The sequence below is a fragment of the Rhinopithecus roxellana genome, chromosome 11, assembly GCF_007565055.1.
Source record: "Rhinopithecus roxellana isolate Shanxi Qingling chromosome 11, ASM756505v1, whole genome shotgun sequence".
NCBI lineage: Eukaryota > Metazoa > Chordata > Mammalia > Primates > Cercopithecidae > Rhinopithecus > Rhinopithecus roxellana.
In genome coordinates this window covers 78304276-78324244 of record NC_044559.1, presented here as the reverse complement: position 1 = coordinate 78324244, position 19969 = coordinate 78304276, and the positions used below count along the sequence as shown (strand labels likewise).

General features: G+C 40.6%; 1 protein-coding gene across 1 annotated transcript in view; it reads right to left on the bottom strand.

Moving 5' to 3' along the window:
• LOC104664684 (cytochrome P450 2C31-like) overlaps positions 1–19969 on the bottom strand; it is a 44652-nt gene that overhangs the window by 9302 nt on the left and 15381 nt on the right. The window contains 3 exon segments of the mRNA XM_030941483.1: positions 1863–2004; positions 13676–13863; positions 15961–16102. Coding sequence (XP_030797343.1) covers positions 1863–2004; positions 13676–13863; positions 15961–16102 — 472 coding nt within the window.

The window sequence follows — 19969 nt, the reverse complement described above, 5'->3', positions numbered from 1 at the left end:
CCCCGCCTGCTCTGAGCCCTTCCTCTTCCCTGCCAGCCTATATAAGGCATTGCACCGCCACCATTAAACGAGACTTGATCAGGATACTGTCTTGTCTCCATTTCTTGTGTCTCTTGTCTCTCTAAATTCCCACCCCCTCCTCCAAGGTCTGTGTTAACGATCCCGCTGGATGGGACACCCAGTCATTACTAATGATTCACCACTCCCCAAACAGACTGGCAATTTCAAGTTTCATCTCAGATTCCAGGTATTCTTCTACCTGGAATGGTCTCCTACTCTGCTTTGCCTGCCAATAGTCCCCATATCCTTCCAGATTTAGTTCAGATGTTATTTATTCTATGCAATTTTCTTTGATACATCAGGACATGCAATTCACACTCTTATCTGTTTTCCACAACATTCATTAATGCTTCTAATACACTACATTTCACATGAACTATAAATTATTCATCTGTTTCACAGATTGGAGTATAACCTCTTAAGGTAAGTCCTCAGATCTTTTAATACACACAGTAATACTCACTGTCAGGACAAAAGCAAACCTGTGCCACGTGAAATGAATAGAAATGTTGAGCAGGCTCATGGTGCAATAGTGGGCTCCAAAAATAGAAAAGGAGATAAGAAGTCACATAGCAATGGCTTTTTTTGAGATTATCTCTGGGCAATGCACATAACCTTGGGACCACAACATCAAGGGTTGCTCTACACTTATTTTCTTATATAATTAAACAGGAGCAAATCTCTTATTTTTGTCTCTGTTTCAGTTATTTCTGTTGGAAATGTCCTTTGCCCTCCTATCCTCCTCTTATTTCTTCAGAGTGCTGAATATTCTCCACTTCTTCCTTTTTCCAGATCCATTTTGTATTTGTTTATCTCGTGTGCCTTTCTGTTCCCAGGAAACTGACCTCTAAGAACTGCATTAACCCAGGAGGTAGTTCTCTTCTGGGTTCTGGATACATTCAGAGGCTCAAATGTTGAAAAGTTCAGAGTATTTGTTCCCTCCATCCTACCCTGTCAGGCTATAGTTTTGACAGTGGCAACATTCCTCTACCTATAGATGTTTCTCTTGATGAGGAATCTGCTCATTATTCAGGTTCCAGCAACACTCTCCTTCCTTTGAATCTTTTGATCTAGGATTGTAACATCTTAATGCTGTTAGTCCTGAGTTCTTCCCCACATTTTGTTACTCCCCTTGTTTGGCCCAGACCTCTCAAAACCATTTTTTTATTAAACTCTCTTTTATTAACCTTTTTGACATTGCTTCATGTTTCTTCCCAGGACCATTAAAAACTGAGGGAAGATACTCAAATGTGACTTATTGCAAGAAAATTTCACTTACTTTCCAACTATACTGCCCTTATCCCTCTCAATTAAATAGTCTGGAGTGCTCTCTCTCTCTCTCTCTCTCTCTCTCTCTCTCTCTCCCTTCCTTGCTCTGGGCTCCCAAAGAAGGCTTGAGCATAGCATATGTGATACTGAAAATTTATTACCTGTTCATTTGTTCTCCCTTGTTTTAGAGGGAAGATCTAATACTTATTCACATTTGTATGCCTGGACCTGAGCATAAGATTGCTATATATAAGGTGCTCAGTGAAGTTTATCAAGTGAACTGGCTTCTTGGGGTAAATGAGAAAAGTTTTACTAGAATTGGACTTTTAGGAGGAGCTTTGGATGAACTCCGTAGTGAATCAGGAAGAGAATCTATGAGCATAGTTGCCAATCCCATGAGAAATTATCTGGTCTTTGGGAGTAGTGCCTCTGGCCTCATACAAATGACAAATTATTCAGCCCAGAGTAGCCTCCATGCAGAGCCCTTCCTTATCTTACTTGACCCCTGATGTACACATAAAAAGCTTGCCTGCCTGCTGAAAAAGCCATGAAATAATCACTCTTTTTAAAGTTGCCACTTTCATCCAGGAAGTGGCCAGGGTCAGACTTCTCTGGATTGGGAAATTCTTTGTCATCGTACAGGACAGAAGTCAGATCTGTTAAGATTGCTGTGCCCTGAAAGAAAGAGAAAAAGATAAACCAGATCAAAATACAGTGTTCATGGGATGCAAAAGCCATGGATAGGAAAGACCAACATTTTGTATGCATGGATTCTGCAGGGCTTACTACAGGACTTGAGTATACATGGATTTTAGTATCTACAAGGAGTCCTGCAACCAATTCCCCATGAATACCAAGGGCTGGCTTTAAATTAAAACCTGTAAAAACAAAGTGATCATATAGTAATAAAGGGGAATTTCATCAAGTAGATATAAACATTGTAAATGTACATGAACTCAACATCAAAGCACTTAAATATATGAAGCAAATATTAATAGACCTAAAAGGAGAGACATCTCCAAAACAATAACAGTAGAAAACTTAACACCGTATTTTCAGCAATAGACAGATCATTCGGACACAAAAATCAACCAGCAAACAATGGTGTTAAACTGTTCCTTTGACCTGACTTAGCAGGTACGCACAGTACAGTCCACCAAACAGCTACGGAATACACACTTTTCTATATAGCCCATGAAACATGCTCCAGGATCGATCATACGGTAGGCCACAAAACAAGTTTCAGCAAATTTTTTAAAGTTAAAATCAAATCAAGTATTTTTTTTCTGAAAACAGTGCAATAAAACTAGCAATCAAGAAAAACAGAAAATATCCAAATACCTAAAAATTAATAACATGCTTATAAAGAACCAATGAGTTAATGAAAAAATTAAGAGGAAATATTTAACAATTTCTTGAGACTAGTGATAATGGAAGTACAGCATACCAAAACCTATGAGATACAGTAAAAGCAGTAGTAAGAATGGAGTTTAAAACAATTAACCCTTACATTAAAAAAAAAGAACAAGCTCAAATTAACAATCTAAAATTGAAACTTAAGAAACTAGAAAAACAAAAACAAGCCAAATCCAAAATAAGTAGGAGGACAAAAATAGTAAACATTATAGCATAAATCAATAAAATACAAAATGGATATAGGAGCTAAGTAAAATACAAAGAAGTCAATGAAAGAGAGAGTTTTGTTTTTGTTTTTGTTTCAAATGATAAACAAAACTGACAAACCTTTAGTTAGACTATGAAGAAAGAGGGAAGACAAAAATAAGTAAAATGAGAGACAAAAAAGAGGCCATTACAACTGGACCACAGAAATGCAAAGGATCAGTAGAGACTATCATGAACAAAAATATGCTTACAAATTGGAAAATCAAGAAGAAATGGATAAATTTCTGGATTCATATAATGTACCAAGATAGAATCATGAAGAAATAAAATATCTGAACAAGATTGTAATTGAGTAACAAAATTAAATTAGTAATAAAAATCTCCCATCAGAGACAAACCGAAGAGTTTTTTTTTTTTTTTTTTGGCTTCACTGCTGAATTCTACCAAACATTTAAAAACACACCAACAAAAGTTCTTTTCAAATTCTTCCAAAAAATTGAAATGGAGGAAATCCTTCCAAACTCATGCTATGAGGCCATCATTCACCTAATATCAAAGACACAACAAAAAAAGAGCTACAGGCCAATGTCTCTGAAGAACACAGATGCAAAAAATCTTAATAAAATACAAGTAGGCCAGGCGTGCTGGCTCACGCCTATAATCCCAGAACTTTGGGCGGTCGAGGCGGGTGGATCACCTGAGGTTGGGAGTCCAAGACCAGCCCGACCAACATGGAGAAACCCTATCTCTACTAAACATACAAAATTAGCCAGGTGTGGTGGCACATGCCTGTAATCCCAGCTACTCAAGAGGCTGAGGCAGGAGAATCGCCTGAACTCAGAAGGCGGAGGTTGCTGTAAGCTGAGATCACACCATTGCACTCCAGCCTGAGCAATAAGAGTGAAATACCATCAAACAAACAAACAAAAAAAAGATACAAGCAAACTGAATCCAACAACAAATCAAACAGATTCTTCCACATCATCAGGTGGCATTCATCCCAGAGATGCAAAGATGGTGCAACATACACAAATCAATAAATGAGACAGATAACGTAAACAAAAAGAGGGACAAAAACCATGTGAACACCTCAGTAGACACAGACATCCCTTCATTTAAAAAAACTACTTGATTAAATGTATATAAAAGGAATGTGCTCCACCATAATAAAGCCATGTAGAAGAAATCCACTGCCAACATCTTACTGAGCAGGAAAAAAACTGAAAACATTTTCTCTAAGATTTGGAACAAGACGAATATACTCACTTTCACCACTTGTAACTCCACATAGTACTAGAAGTTCCAGTGTTCAGGCAAGAAAACAAAAGTTAAATACCTAAGAATAAACTTAATTGTGTAGGTGAAAGGTCTTTACAATAAAAATTATAAAACATTGAAAAAAATTTAGGATTCAAATGGAAAGATATCTATGTTCATCGATTGAATAAATTTTCTTAAAATATTCATACTACCCAAAAGAATCTACAGATTCAATGCAATGTCTATCAAAATACCTATGATATTTTTCACAGAAATAGAAAAAACAATCTTTAAATTTCTGTGGAACCACAAAAGACCCTGAGTAGACAAAGCAATCTTGAGCAAAGCAAACAAAGCTAGTGGCATCAGACTATCACACTTCAAGATATATAACAAAGGCCAGGTGTGGTGGCTCATGCCTGTAATCCCAACACTTTGGGAGGCTGAGGCAGGTGGATCACTTGAGGTCAGGAGTTTGAGACTAGCCTGGCCAACATGGTGAAACACCGTCTCTGCTAAAAATACAAAAATTTGCCAGGGATGGTGGCAGATGCCTGTAGTCCCAGCTACTCAGGGGGCTGAGGCAGGAGAATCACTTGAAACTGGGAGGCAGAGGTTGCAGTGAGCCGAGATTGCACCACTGCACTCCAGCCTGGGCAACAGAGTGAGACTCTATCTCAAAAATAAATAAATAAATAAAATAAAAATTATATATATAAAACAAAGCACCAAAACAACATGGCATGGACATAAAAAGAGATGCACAGGCCAATGGAACAGATTAGAAAGTCCAGAAATAAGCCCACACATCTACAGTCGATTTTTGACAAACATGAAAAGTACAAAGGAGAAAAGACAGACTCTTCAGCAAATAGTGCTGAGAAAACTGTATATCTACACACAGAAGAATGACATTAGACCCTTATCTTTCATCATATAAACAAATTAACTCAAAATACATAAAAAAAAACTTAGATGTAATACCCAAAGTTACAGAACTACTAAAAACAAAAGGGAAAAACTCCATGAAATTGGTGTAGGCAAAAATTGGGGGAATAAAACGTCAAAAGTACAAGCAACATAAGCAGATATAGACAAACGGTATTGCAAGAAAATAAAAACTTCTGCACGACAATGGAAACAATCAGCAGAGCAAAAAGACAACCTACATAATGGGAGAATATATTTGCAAACTATATATCTGGTAAGGAGATAATATCCATAATATATTAGGAACTCAAACATCTCAACATCAACAAATTAAAAATGGACAAGAGACATGAAAAGACATTTATCAAAAGGATAAAAATGGCCAACAGATAGATGAAAAATTGTTCAACATCACTAACCATCAGAGACATGCAAATTAAAGCTACAATGAGATATTACCTCACTCCAGTCAGAATGTCCACTACCAAAAAATAACAAGATAACACGTGTTGGACAGGATGTAAATAAATAGAAAGCTTACACACTGTTGGAGGGAATATAAATTAGTACAGTCATTATGAAAAACAGTATAATAGTTATTCAAAAAATTCAAAATATAACTATTGTATGATCCAGTAATCCCACTAATGGGTATATAGTCAAAGGAAATAAAATCAGTATGTCAAAGAGATATTTACTTGCCTACGTTTTTAGCAGCACTATTCACAATAGCCAAGATTTGAAATCAGTCTAAATGTACTCAGATAAATGGAAGAAAACGTGGTACATATACACAATGTAATACTATTCAGCATTAAAAGGAATGAAATCCTGACATTTGCAGCAACATGAATAAATGTGGAGGACAATATATTAATTGAAATAAACCAAACACGGAAAGACAAACACTCTGTCATTAAATTCATATGTGAAATCTAAACTGTTCTCATCGAAGTGGAGACTAGAACAGTGGTTACCAGAGGATAGATAGGATAGGGGAGGCAGGAAAAAAGGGCGATGTTGGTTAACACATACAAAACTACAGATAAGGAGAAGGAATAAGTTTCGCAGTTCCATTGTATTCTAGAATGACTAGCGTTAACAATAATGTTGATACAGTTTGGCTTTGTGTCCCCACCCAAATCTCATCTTCTGGTCACATAATAACCACATGTTGTGGTAGGGACCTGGTGGAAGAGGACTGAATCATGGGGGCCAGTCTTTCTCATGCTGTTCTGGTGATGGTGAATAAGTCTCACAAGAGCTGATGGTTTTAAAAATGGGAGTTTCTCTGCACAAGCTCTCTCTTTGCCTGCTGCCATCCACGTAAGTGTGAGGCTTCACAACCATGTGGAACTGTAAGTCCAATAAACCTTTTCCTTTCTTTGACAAGCCATTCAACACATGCTGATAACGATATGAAAAGTAAGGTCCAGACTGAGGTGGTCTGAGATGGTGATGAGGAACTTGGGAACTGGAGCAAAGGTGACTCTTGTGTTTTAGCATAGCGACTGACAGCATTTTGCCCCTGCCCTAAAATTTCTGGAATTTTGAACATGAAAGAGATGATTTAAGGTGTCTGGTGGAAGAAATTTCTAAGAAGCAAAGCATTCAGGGGGTGATTGCTTGGTGGTGGGTGCCTTAATCCTAGCTACTCGGGAGGCTGGGGCAGGAGAATCACTTGAACCCAGGAGGCGGAGGTCGCAGTGAGCCAAGATCATGCCATTGCACTCCAGCCTCAGTGACAGAGCAGGACTCCATTGCAAATTTAATTAAAAAAAAAAAAAAAGTGACTCAAGTGCTGTTAAAGGCATTCAGTTTAAAACGGGACACAGCAAAAAGTTTCAAAAATATGCAGCCTGACAATGCAATAAAAAAGAAAATTCGATTTCTGAGGAGAAAGTCAAGCTGGCTGCAGAAATCTGCATAAGTAAAAAGGAAAAGAATGTTAATCACCAAGACAATGGGGAAAATGTCTCCAGGGCATATCAGAGACCTTTGCAGCAGCCCCTTCCATCACAGGCCTGGAAAGCTAGAAGGAGAAAGTGGTTTCATGGGCTGGGCCCAGGGTCCCCATGCTATGTACAGCCTAGGGACATGGTGTCCTGTGTCCCAGCCACTCCAGATGTGACTGAAAGGGGTCAACATACAGCTTTGGCCATGGCTTCAAAGGGTGCAAACCTCAAGCTTTGGAGGCTTCCACAGGATGTTTAACCTGCAAGTACACAGAAGTCAAGAACTGAGATTTGAGGGTGGGCCCAAGATGGCCGAATAGGAACAGCTCCAGCCTCCAGCTCCCAGCGTGAGCGACACAGAAGACGGGCGATTTCTGCATTTTCAACTGAGGTACTGGGTTCATCTCACTGGGGCGTGTCGGACAGTTGGCGCTGCTCTGTGGGTGCAGCCCGACCAGCGAGAGCTGAAGCAGGGCGAAGCATCGCCTCACCTGAGAAGCGCAAGGGGGAAAGGAATTCGTTTTCCAAGCCAAAGGAAATCGAGACACACAACACCTGGAAAATCGGGTAACTCCCACCTTAATACTGCGCTTTACCAAGGGTCTTAGTAACGGCACACCAGGAGATTATAACCCACACCTGGCCCAGAGGGTCCCATGCCCATGAGGCTACCCTCATTGCTAGCACAGCAGTCTGAGATCTAACTGCAAGAGGGCAGCAAGGCTGGGGGAGGGGCGCCCGCCATTGCTGAGGCTTAAATAGGTAAACAAAGCTGCCAGGAAGCTCAACGATGCCGGCCTGCCTCTGTAGACTCCTCTGGGGACAGGGCATAGCTAAACAAAAGGCAGCAGAAACCTCGGTAGAGGTAAATGCCACTGTCTGACAGCTTTGAAGAGAGCAGTGGATCTCCCAGCATGGAGGCTGAGATCTGAGAACTGACAGACTGCCTGCTGAAGTGGGTCCCTGACCCGAGTAGACTAACTAGGAGACATCCCCCACTAGATGCAGACCGACACCTCACACCTCACATGGCGGGGTACACTCCTAAGACAAAGCTTCCAGAGCAAGAATCAGACAGCAACACTCGCTGTTCAGCAATATTCTATCTTCTGTAACCTCTGCTGCTGATACCCAGGGAAACAGGATCTGGAGTGGACCTCAAGCAAACTCCAAAGACGTACAGCTGAGGGTCCTGACTGTTAGAAGGAAAACTAACAAACAGAAAGGACACCCACACCAAAACCCCATCAGTACGTCACCATCATCAAAGACCAAGGCAGATAAAACCACAAAGATGGGGAAAAAGCAGTGCAGAAAAGCTGGAAATTCAAAAAATCAGAGCGCATCTCCTCCTCCAACAGAATGCAGCTCATTGCCAGCAACAGAACAAAGCTGGATGGAGAATGACTTTGACAAGTTGAGAGAAGAAGGCTTCAGTCGATCAAACTTCTCAGAGCTGAAGGAGGAACTATGTAACCAGCGCAATGAAACTAAAAACCTTGAGAAAAGAATGGAAGAATGGATAACTAGAATAATCAATGCAGAGAAGAACTTAAAAGAACTGATAGAGATGAAAACCATAACACGAGAACTACATGACAAATGCACAAACTTCAGTAACCAACTCGATCAACTGGAAGAAAGAGTATCAGTGATTGAAGATCAAATGAATGAAATGAAGTGAGAAGAGAAGTGTAGAGAAAAAACAGTAAAAAGAAATGAACAAAGCCTTCAAGAAGTATGGGATTGCGTGAAAAGACCAAATCGACATCTGACTGGTGTGCCTGAAAGTGACGGGGAAAATGGAACCAAGTTGGAAAACACTCTTCAGGATATCATTCAGGAGAACTTCCCCAACCTAGTAAAGCAGGCCAACATTCAAATTCAGGAAATACAGAGAACGCCACAAAGATACTCCTCAAGAAGAGCAACTCCAAGACACATAATTGCCACATTCACCAAAGTTGAAATGAAGGAAAAAATCTTAAGGGCAGCCAGAGAGAAAGGTCGGGTTACACACAAAGGGAAGCCCATCAGACTAACAGAGGATCTCTCAGCAGAAACTCTCCAAGCCTGAAGAGAGTGGGGGCCAATATTCAACATCCTTAAAGAAAAGAATTTCCAACTCAGAATTTCATATCCAGCCAAACTAAGTTTCATAAGTGAAGGAGAAATAAAATCCTTTACAGATAAGCAAATGCTGAGAGATTTTGTCACCACCAGGCCTGCCGTACAAGAGATCCTGAAGGAAGCACTAAACATGGAAAGGAACAACAGGTACCAGCCATTGCAAAAACATGTCAAAATGTAAAGTCCATCGACACTAGGAAGAAACTGCATCAACTAGCGAGCAAAATAACCAGCTAATATCATAATGACAGGATCAAGTTCACACATAACAATATTAACCTTAAATATAAATGGAATAAATGGTCCAATAAAAAGACACAGACTGGCAAGTAGGATAGAGTCAAGACCCATCAGTTTGCTGTATTCAGGAGACCCATCTCACATGCAGAGACATACACAGGCTCAAAATAAAGGGATGGAGGAAGATCTACCAAGCAAATGGAAAACAAAAAAAAAGCAGGGGTTGCAATCCTAGTCTCTGATAAAACAGACTTTAAACCATCAAAGATCAAAAGAGACAAAGAAGGCCATTACATAATGGTAAAGGGATCAATTCATCAGGAAGAGCCAACTACAAGGCTACAGTAACCAAAACAGCATGCTACTGGTACCAAAACAGAGATATAGATCAATGGAACAGAACAGAGCCCTCAGAAATAATACCACACAGCTACAGCCATCTGATCTTTGACAAACCTGACAAAAACAAGAAATGGGGAAAGGATTCCCTATTTAATAAATGGTGCTGGGAAAATTGGCTAGCCATAAGTAGAAAGCTGAAACTGGATCCTTTCCTTACTCCTTATACGAAAATTAATTCAAGATGGATTAGAGACTTAAATGTTAGACCTAATACCATAAAAACCCTAGAAGAAAACCTAGGTAATACCATTCAGGACATAGGCATGGGCAAGGACTTCATGTCTAAAACACCAAAAGCAATGGCAACAAAAGCTAAAATTGACAAATGGGATCTAATTACACTAAAGAGCTTCTGCACAGCAAAAGAAACTACCATCAGAGTGAACAGCAACCTACAGAATGGGAGAACATTTTTGCAATCTACTCATCTGGCAAAGGGCTAATATCCAGACCTATAAAGAACTCAGTCAAATTTACAAGAAAACAAAAAACACCCCATCAAAAAGTGGGCAAAGGATATGAACAGACACTTCTCAAAAGAATACAGCCAACAGACACATGAAAAAATGCTCATCATCACTCGCCATGAGAGAAATGCAATTCAAAACCACAATGAGATACCATCTCACACCAGTTAGAATGGCAATCATTTAAAAAATCAGGAAACAACAGGTGCTGGAGAAGATGTGGAAAAATAGGATCACTTTTACACTGCTGGGGGACTGTAAACTAGTTCAACCATTGTGGAAAACAGCGTGGTGATTCCTCAAGGACCTAGAACTAGAAATACCATTTGACCCAGTCATCCCATTACTGGGGATATACCCAAAGGATTATTAAGTTATGCTGCTATAAAGACACATGCACACGTATGTTTATTGCAGCACTATTCACAATAGCAAAGACTTGGAATCAACCCAAATATCCATCAATGACAGACTGGATTAAGAAAATGTGGCACATATACACCATGGAATACTATGCAGCCATAAAAAAGGATGAGTTCATGGCCTTTGTAGGGACATGGATGCAGCTGGAAACCATCATTCTCAGCAAACTATCAGAAGAACAGAAAACCAAATACCGCATGTTCTCACTCACAGGTGGGAACCGAACAATGAGATCACTTGGACACAGGAAGGGGAACATCACACACCGGGTCCTGTTGTGGGGAGGTGGTAGCAGTGAGGGATACCATTAGGAGATATACCTAATGTAAATGACGAGTTAATGAGTGCAGCACACCAACATGGCACACGTATACATATGTAACAAACCTGCACGTTGAGCACATTTACCCTAGAACTTAAAGTATAATAAAAAAAATAAAATAGGCCGGGCGCGGTGGCTCAAGCCTGTAATCCCAGCACTTTGGGAGGCCGAGACGGGTGGATCACGAGGTCAGGAGATCAAAACCATCCTGGCTAACACGGTGAAACCCCGTCTCTACTAAAAAAATACAAAAAACTAGCCGGGCGAGGTGGTGGGCGCCTGTAGTCCCAGCTACTCGGGAGGCTGAGGCAAGAGAATGGCGGGAACCCAGGAGGCGGAGCTTGCAGTGAGCTGAGACCCGGCCACTGCACTCCAGCCTGGGCGGCAGAGCCAGACTACATCTCAAAAAATAAAATAAAATAAAATAAAATAAAATAAAATAAAATAAATAAAAAGTAAAAGAAAAAAAAAAAAAGAACTGAGATTTGGGAACCTCTGCCTACATTTCAGAAGATATATGGAAATGCCTGGATGTCCAAGCAGAAGTCTGCTGTAGGGACAGGGTCCTCATGGAGAACCTCTATTAGGGCAGTGGAGCTGTGAGAAGAGGGCTACCTTCCTCCAGACTCCAGAATGGTAGCTCCACTGACAGCATGCACCATGCACCTGGAAAAGGTGTAGACACTCAAAACCAGCCCACGAAGGCAGCTGGGAGGGAGACTGTACCCTGAAAAGCTACAAGGGCAGAGCTGCCCAAGACTATGGGAACCTACGTCTTATATCAGCGTGACCTGGATGTGACACACGGAGTCAAAGGAGATCATTTTGGAGGTTTAAGATGTGACTGCCCTGCTGAATTTCAGTCTAGCATGGGGCCTGTAGCCCTTTTTGGCCAATTTCTCCTATTTGGAATGGCTGTATTTACCCAATGTCTGTAACCCCATTGTATCTAGGAAGTAACTAACTTGATTCTGTTTTTACAAGTTCATAGGTGAAGGGACTTGTCTTATCTTGTATGAGGCTTTGGACTGCGGACTTCTGAGTTAATGCTGAAATGAGTTAAGACTGTGGGACTGTTGGGAAGGCATGATTGGTTTCGAAATGTGAAGACATGAGATTTTGGAGGAGCCAGGGGCAGAATGATATGGTTTGGCTCTGTATCCCCATCCAAATCTCATCTTGTAGCTCCCATAATTCCCACATTTTGTGGAAGGGACCTGGTGGAATATGACAGAATCATGGGATTGGATCTTTTCCATGCTGTTTTTGTGATAGCGAGTGGGTCTCACGAGATCTGGTTTTAAAAATGGGAGGTTCTCTGCCTAAGCTCACTTTTTGCCTGCTGCCATCTATGTAAGATGTAACTTGCTCCTCCTTGCCTCCCAGCATGATTGTGAGGCCTCTCCAGCCATGTGAAACTATAAGTCCAATAAACCTCTTTCTTTTGTAAATTGTCCAGTCTGAGGTATGTCTTTATCAGCAGGACAAACATGGACTAATAGCTTCAAAATAGCTAAGAGATTCTTGAATGCTGTCATCACAAATAAATGATAAATGTTTAAGGTGATCGAGATACTAATTATCCTGATTTAATCATTACACAGCTCACACATTTCAAAACATCATGTTGTTCTCCAAAAATATGTACAATTATAATGTGTCAATCATAAATTGTAAAAAGACAGAGAATTGATCATGCTCACAGGCTGATAAAAAGGAGCCAGCAAGAGGGGAGACGATGAAGAGGAAGGAAGAAGAAATAATTATTTAAGGAGGAAAACTGGAAAAGTAAGAGAGAAGAGATCCATGCCACAGTTAAAACAGCTTATATTAGATCAAAAGACAGCCCTCTGTCACAGCATCTGACATGAAAGAGAATCAAAGGGTGTGAATGTAGTCATGTATGTAAATCTAATGGGAGGCAGTAGAGGAGTCCACTTCCAATGACTGAATTTTTTCTGTAAGATGGAGGAAAAGCTGGTTGCCTAATAAAAAGAAGATGAAAGGCTGGAAAGAGTTCAAGGTTGAAAGTCATTGTGGAGCATGGTGAAACAAGCTGAGTTAGATTATAAAGCAGGATTGTTGGGTAAGATTGAGAATACATTTGGCATTGATGAAAATTAAACCGACATTTTTGGGGTGGATGCCAACAGTATCGATCTGCTGGGCTGCATGGTCTTTTATAGCAAGGATCAGTAGCCAAAAATAAGGCAGGGAGGAAGGAGATGTTTGTATTGGACTTTTCACAAGTAAATGATACGGATAGTAGAGAAGGAGGTGGGGATATAAGATACCGGTTAATTGGTAAGAGTAATAAAACAGAAAATTGAAAGGAGTATGATAGCACATTGGGCTAATGGACAGGCACAGTGTGGAGCTTTCAAAGCACAGAAAATCCTGTGGGAGTCAAAGCACTACCATATTTAGAAACTTGCATCAAAAACTAGAAGGAAAGAAGTTTGTGTTCACAGGGTAGAATGCCTAAGTTATGACTGTGCCATACCTGTAAAAGTTTAGGCAATATACAGTTCCACTGCTATGATATTTGATGGTCTAAGACTCCTAAGGAAGGATATAGACATAATATCTCTCACCTTCAGAATAAGGGATTCTCTAAAACGAATGTCTTGAGTCACAGCATGGGGTATGCTGGTGGGGGCAAGGTTAATATATCTCTGGATCTCATGCACCACGGCATCCGTGTAGGGCAGGCGGCTCCTGTCCTGCATGCAAGGGCTTTGATTTTTGCCAACCACATGATCAATTTCTTCCCGCACTTTAGCTGGCAAGGCAGAAATCAGAATTTACGTGAAATGAAAAAACTTGAAGTACGATTTGTTTGATCCCTTCATCATTGTCTCATTGTAGTTGAAGATGGGCAGATGGAAAATTATGTGTCACTACCTTCATATGAGAAAAAAAGGAACAGTTTGCATTTCTTCGGCAAACTGAAAGCTTATTAGATACTTAAATGTATGCAGGTATGAAATACAATTGCATCACAACATTCAGTTCTCAACTCTGATTCTCTACTCTGTGTACTTTTTCTTGACAGACTCAAAGATCTGCGATCTTGAAGAATCGCTGAAAGCCATGTAGTTAAGCCATTTTGTGTATGCCAATTTTATCATAAATATTTAAGATTCAGTAAGTTTCAATAATCTTAGAACTACACAGTGCAGTTCACAAAATGCTTAATAAATAGAAAAATAAAAGATATTTACTTGACAGCGCAGAAAATTAAGAAGTTAACATTTATTTAGAAGCTATTAATCACATAGGACAGACATACTGCACTTTTCATTATATTACTTTATAATTCTTCAAAAACTTCTACGTGTTAGGTGTTATTTCATGTTTTTTACAAAGAAACAAGTCCACAGAAGCAAATAAAGTTTCCTAAGGATGCACAGGGAATATGTGGTCTTTCCCATTTTATCCCCCTTGAAGAGATAAGGGACCAGAGATACGGAGACTAATCATGTGTCTGAAAGTCAAACAAGCCCCCTATTAGTAGAATCAGAATTCAAAGCCACTGCTATTAAAGTCTATAGCTCAGTTTTCAAAATAACAATGCCCCACTGCTGCTTTACTTAAATGTTATTCATGTACTACCTGAAAAATGTGCCTTTGTAATAGAAGGTGCAAATTCTGTAGTTTGATAGCCATCAAAAATAAAAACAAATCTGAGGCATGTTTTAAATATCCCCTTCTCAGGCCAAGAGGATAGAGTTTTATATAGAAGAGAGGGGGGATAGAAAGTGGTCAGGAACTAGTTAAAAAATTGAAATTCTCAGTAGAATGACACAGTAAGGGATGCATATAGAAAGAAAAAAATATATACATGGACATGACTTAAGAAAAAATCCAAATGGAAAACAAAAATGGAAGTGATAGGAAATATAACACAGGTTGGGTGTTTGCAATGTGCAAAAGCTTGAAAGGTTTGGGGAAGAATGTCATGTACTAATTCTGGTCATAATCGATATAGGTCATACAGAAGCTAGGGAAGTTATTTGGCTGACAAAGACTATGTCAAATGAAAGAAAAATAGAAGCACCATATCTCACAAGGTAGCAAAATAATGTTGTGGCTATGCTTCTAAATTTCAGTACTCAGAAAACATCTCCTACTTATAATGGGAGAGCAACAGGACCTTAAATAAAGTGGAAAAAATTGGTGCTGATATCATGGAGATAAGCTTCATGAGGTTTAATCATAGTAAATATGTCTCAATGCACCAAATCACAAAACATGATACAGTAGTGAAAGGAACATCCTCTTAGATTAAGACTCAATAAAAAAGAGGTAGAAAAATGAAAAAGTTGAATTTGAAAGACAAGTTATGTTTATGAGGCAAAATGTTGTTTATCCAAAAGGGTGTTCTAGAAAATCACTTTGGGAAGGGGTGCGTAACTCTTGAGAGTGAGTTGTTTGGTGGAGAAAGATTATAACTTTATTGAGTGAATCCCTACATTCCAAATGCATTTGGGTAGAAACATCTTTTGACAAAAACGTATTTATCTAAACATGGAAGGCACATCAGTGAGATATTTTGAAGGAATGAGAGAGGCTAGTTTTCTCCAGATCCTGAGACAACTCTGTTACTGCATCTGTTCCAACTCAAATCAAGAATCCTGCACCATAGCAGAGAGAATAATGACCTCTGCCCTTCAAATTCCTATCATTATTTAAACACTTTATTCTCTTTTTATACTAGGAACTAATTTGAATTGAATCCACTCAATGGTAGGGAAATGTACTAATGATAAAAAATTTTCTTGTACATTGTGTTGGCAGGTAAATGGTGGGGTGGTTACCAGTGTTTTCTGTCAGTTTCTATCTAAAATTTGATCCTGCCCATCATCTGTGATCATACCTGAGATCTCAGGGTGCTTCAGCAGGAGCAAGAGTCCATATCTCATTGTGGTGCTTGTTGTCTCTGTTCCTGCAGTAAGCAGATCCCATATGGTAGCAATCAAGTTGTCCATGGTAAATTCAGAATGTTGATTGTGTCTTTCCTAGCAGTGACATGTTAAAATTACTTAAGAAATAAAAAGGTTTTCAGCTAACACAATACTATCCCATATAACATCAGTACCCGGCAAATTAAGGCACACATTAGAGTGTGCTATGGATGAAAATAATGTCAGGTGAACTGTTAGGATTGCTTCAAACTGTTAAAATAAAATCAGAGTTACAAGCTTTCAAGTACTTTCTGATTCTTCACTTTCTCACCCACTAGAGCCAATCAGTTCCTCTGTAATTTCCTTTTTTTTTTTCTTTGAGACAGAGTCTTGCTCTGTCACCCAGGCTGGAGTGCAGTGGTGTGATATAGGCTCACTGCAACCTCCGCCTCCTGGGTTCAAGTAATTATCCTGCCTCAGCCTCCCAAGTAGCTGGGATTACAGACGCATGACACCACATCCGGCTAATTTTTGTACCACATCTGGCTAATTTTTGTATTTTTAGTAGATGTGGGGTTTCACGATGTTGGCCAGGCTGGTCTTAAACTACTGACCTCAGATGGTCCGCCCACCTTGGCCTCCCTAAGTGCTGGGATTACAGGCGTGAGCCACTGTGATCTAGTAGCAAAATGCTGGTCTCACTGTTTACAGGTAGTTGCGGTGGTGGCCATCTTAGTATGAGAGGCTATCAAAATAATACAAGGAAAGGATCTTACCATCTGGACTACTTATGATGTAAATGGCATACTAGGTGCCAAAGGAAGTTTATGGCTATCAGAGAACCGCCTGCTTAGACACCAGGTGCCACTCCTTGAGGGACCACTAATACGCACAAGTGCGGCCCTCAACCCTGCTACTTTTCTCCCAGAGGATGCAGAACCAATGGAACATGACTGCCAACAAATTGTAGCCCAGACTTAGGCCGCCCAAGAGGATCTTTTAGAAGACCCCTTAGCTAATCCTGACCTTCACCTATATACCAGTGGAAGTTCATTTGTGGAGAATGGAATATGAAGGGCAGGTTATGCCATAGTTAGTAATGTAACAGTACTTGAAAATAAGCCTCTTCCTCAGGAACCAGTGCCCAGTTAGCAGAACTAGTGGCACTTACCCGAGCATTAGAACTAGGAAAGGAAAAAAGAATAAATGTGTATACAGATAGCAAGTATGCTTATCTAATCCTACATGCCCATGCTGCATTATGGAAAGAAAGGGAGTTCCTAACCTCTGGGGGAATCCCCATTAAATACCACAAAGAAATCATGGAGTTATTGCACACAGCACAAAAACCCAAGGAGGCGTCAGTCTTACAATGCCGAAGAAATCAAAAAGGTGAAGGAGAAAAGGCTAGAAGGAAACTGCTGAGCAGACGCTGAGGCAAAAATTGCTGCCAGGTGGAACCTCACATTAGAAATACCTATAGTAGGACCCTTGGTATGAAACAACCCTCTCCAAGAGATTAAGCCCCAGTATTTCCCGAACGAAACAGAACGGGGACTTACACGGGGGCATAGTTTTCTCCCCTTGGGGTGGTTAATGACAGAAGAGGGAAAGGTACTCATACCCAAAGCCAGCCAGTGAAAAATACTTAAGACCCTCCATCAAACTTTTCATATGGGTATTGAAAATACTCATCAAATGGCCAAATCCCTATTTACAAGGCCAAATCTCCTCCAGACCATCTGACAAGTAGTCAAAGCCTGTGAGGGGTGCCAAAAGAATAAGCCCTTGGTCCATTGTAAGGCCCCTCTGGGGGAAAAAAGAATAGGTCACTATCAAGGAGAGGACAGGAGAGGACTGGCAGTTAGACTTCACCCATATGCCTAAGTCAAAGGGATTTCAATACTTGTTGGTCTGTGTTTATACCTTTACAAATTGGATAGAAGCCCTCCCCTGCAAGACAGAGAAGGCTCGGGAAGTAAAGTCCTAATTCATGAAATAATTCCTAGATTTGGACTTCCCCAAAGCTTACAAAGCAACAATCATCCGGCTTTTAAAGCCACAATAACTCAGGGAATTTCCAGGGCGCTAGGGATACAGTATCACCTTCACTGCACCTGGAGGCCACAATCCTCATGGAAGGTTGAGAAGGCAAATGAAACACTCAAGGCAACTAACACAACAAACTCACACACCTTTTTAACATACACAACCAGTTCTGTCTACCCAGCCAAGGTATATTCTTCTTATGTGGAACTTCAACATCTATTTGCCTGCCCACCAACTGGACAGGCACCTGCACCTTAGTCTTCCTAAGCCCCAACACTGACACTGTCCCAGGAAATCAGACCCTATCAGTGCCCCTCAAAGCTCAAGTCCATCAGCACAGGGCCATACAACTAATACCCCTACTTATAGGGTTAGGAATGGCCACTGCTACAGGAACTGGAATAGCCAGTTTACCTACTTCATTATCCTACTACCACACACTCTCAAAGAATTTCTCAGTTTGCAAGAAAGAATAAAATCTATCCTTACTCTATAATCCCAAATAGACTCTTTGGCAGCAGTGATTCTCCAAAACTGCTGAGGTCTAGACCTCCTCACTGCTGAGAAAGGAGGACTCTGCAACTTCTGAGGGGAAGAGTATTGTTTTTACACTAACCAGTCAGGGATAGTAAGGGATGCCACCAGGCATTTACAGGAAAAGGCTTCTGAAATCAGACAATGCATTTCAAACTCTTATGCCAACCTCTGGAGTTGAGCGACATGGCTTCTCTCCTCTCTAGGTCCCGTGACAGCCATCTTGCTATTACTCACCTTTAGACACTGTATTTTTAACCTCCTTGTCAAATTTGTTTCCTCCAGGATCGAGGCCATCAAGCTACAGATGATCTTACAAATGGAACCCCAAGTGAGCTCAAGTCACAACTTCTACAAAGGGCCCCTGGACCAACCCACTGGCCCCTTGACTGGCCTAAAGAGTTCCCCTCGGCAGGGCACTACAACTGCAGGGCTTCTTCTTCACCCCCTCCATCAGGAAGTAGTTAGAACGGTCATCGCCTAATCCCCAGCAGCAGTTGGGGTGTCCTGTTTAGAGTGGGGATTGAGAGGTAAAGCCAGCTGGACTTCCTGCCTCGAGTGGGGACTTGGAAAACTTTTCTGCCTTACAAGAGGATTGTAAAATGCACCAATCAGTGCCCTGTAAAAACATACCAATCAGCACTCTGTAAAAATGCACCAATCAGCGCTCTGTAGCTAGCAAGAGGATTGTAAAATGCACCAATCAGCACTCTGTAAAAGGCACCAATCAGCGCTCTGTAAAATGGGCCAATCAGCACTCTGTAAAATGCACCAATCAGCACTCTCTAAAACACACCAATCAGCAAGAGTCTAAAAGTAGCCAATCGTGGGGAGGACTGAAAAAGGGGCACTCTGATAGGACAGAAATGAAACATGGGAGGGAACAAATAAGGGAGTAAAAGCTGGCCACCCCAGCCAGCAATGACAACCTGCTCAGGTCCCCTTCCACACTGTGGAAGCTTTGTTCTTTCACTCTTCACACTAAATCTTGCTGCTGCTCACTCTTTGGGTCTGTGCCACTTTTAAGAGCTATAACACTCACCGTGAAGGTCCATGGCTTCATTCTTGAAGTCAGCGAGACCACAAACCCAGCAGAAGGAACCAACTCCAGACACAATTACACACACCACTGTTCCTCAATTACAATAAAGATAGCCTCTTTGAAAATTTCACAAACTTGGTAACTACTCTAATCATCTCCTAGAGCTATTTTCTCCTCCCTGTTTAAGTCAGAATTTCCTCAAACCTACCTCATCTGTAAATGAATATTTCTTAGAGATTTTCCAAAAGTAAGTCTTTCTGGGTCCTATCCATTCCTGTGTTCCCTCATTTGTTACATGTTCTATTCAAGGAATCATGATATGTTATTACCAGTCTTGAATGGATGTGTGCATGTGT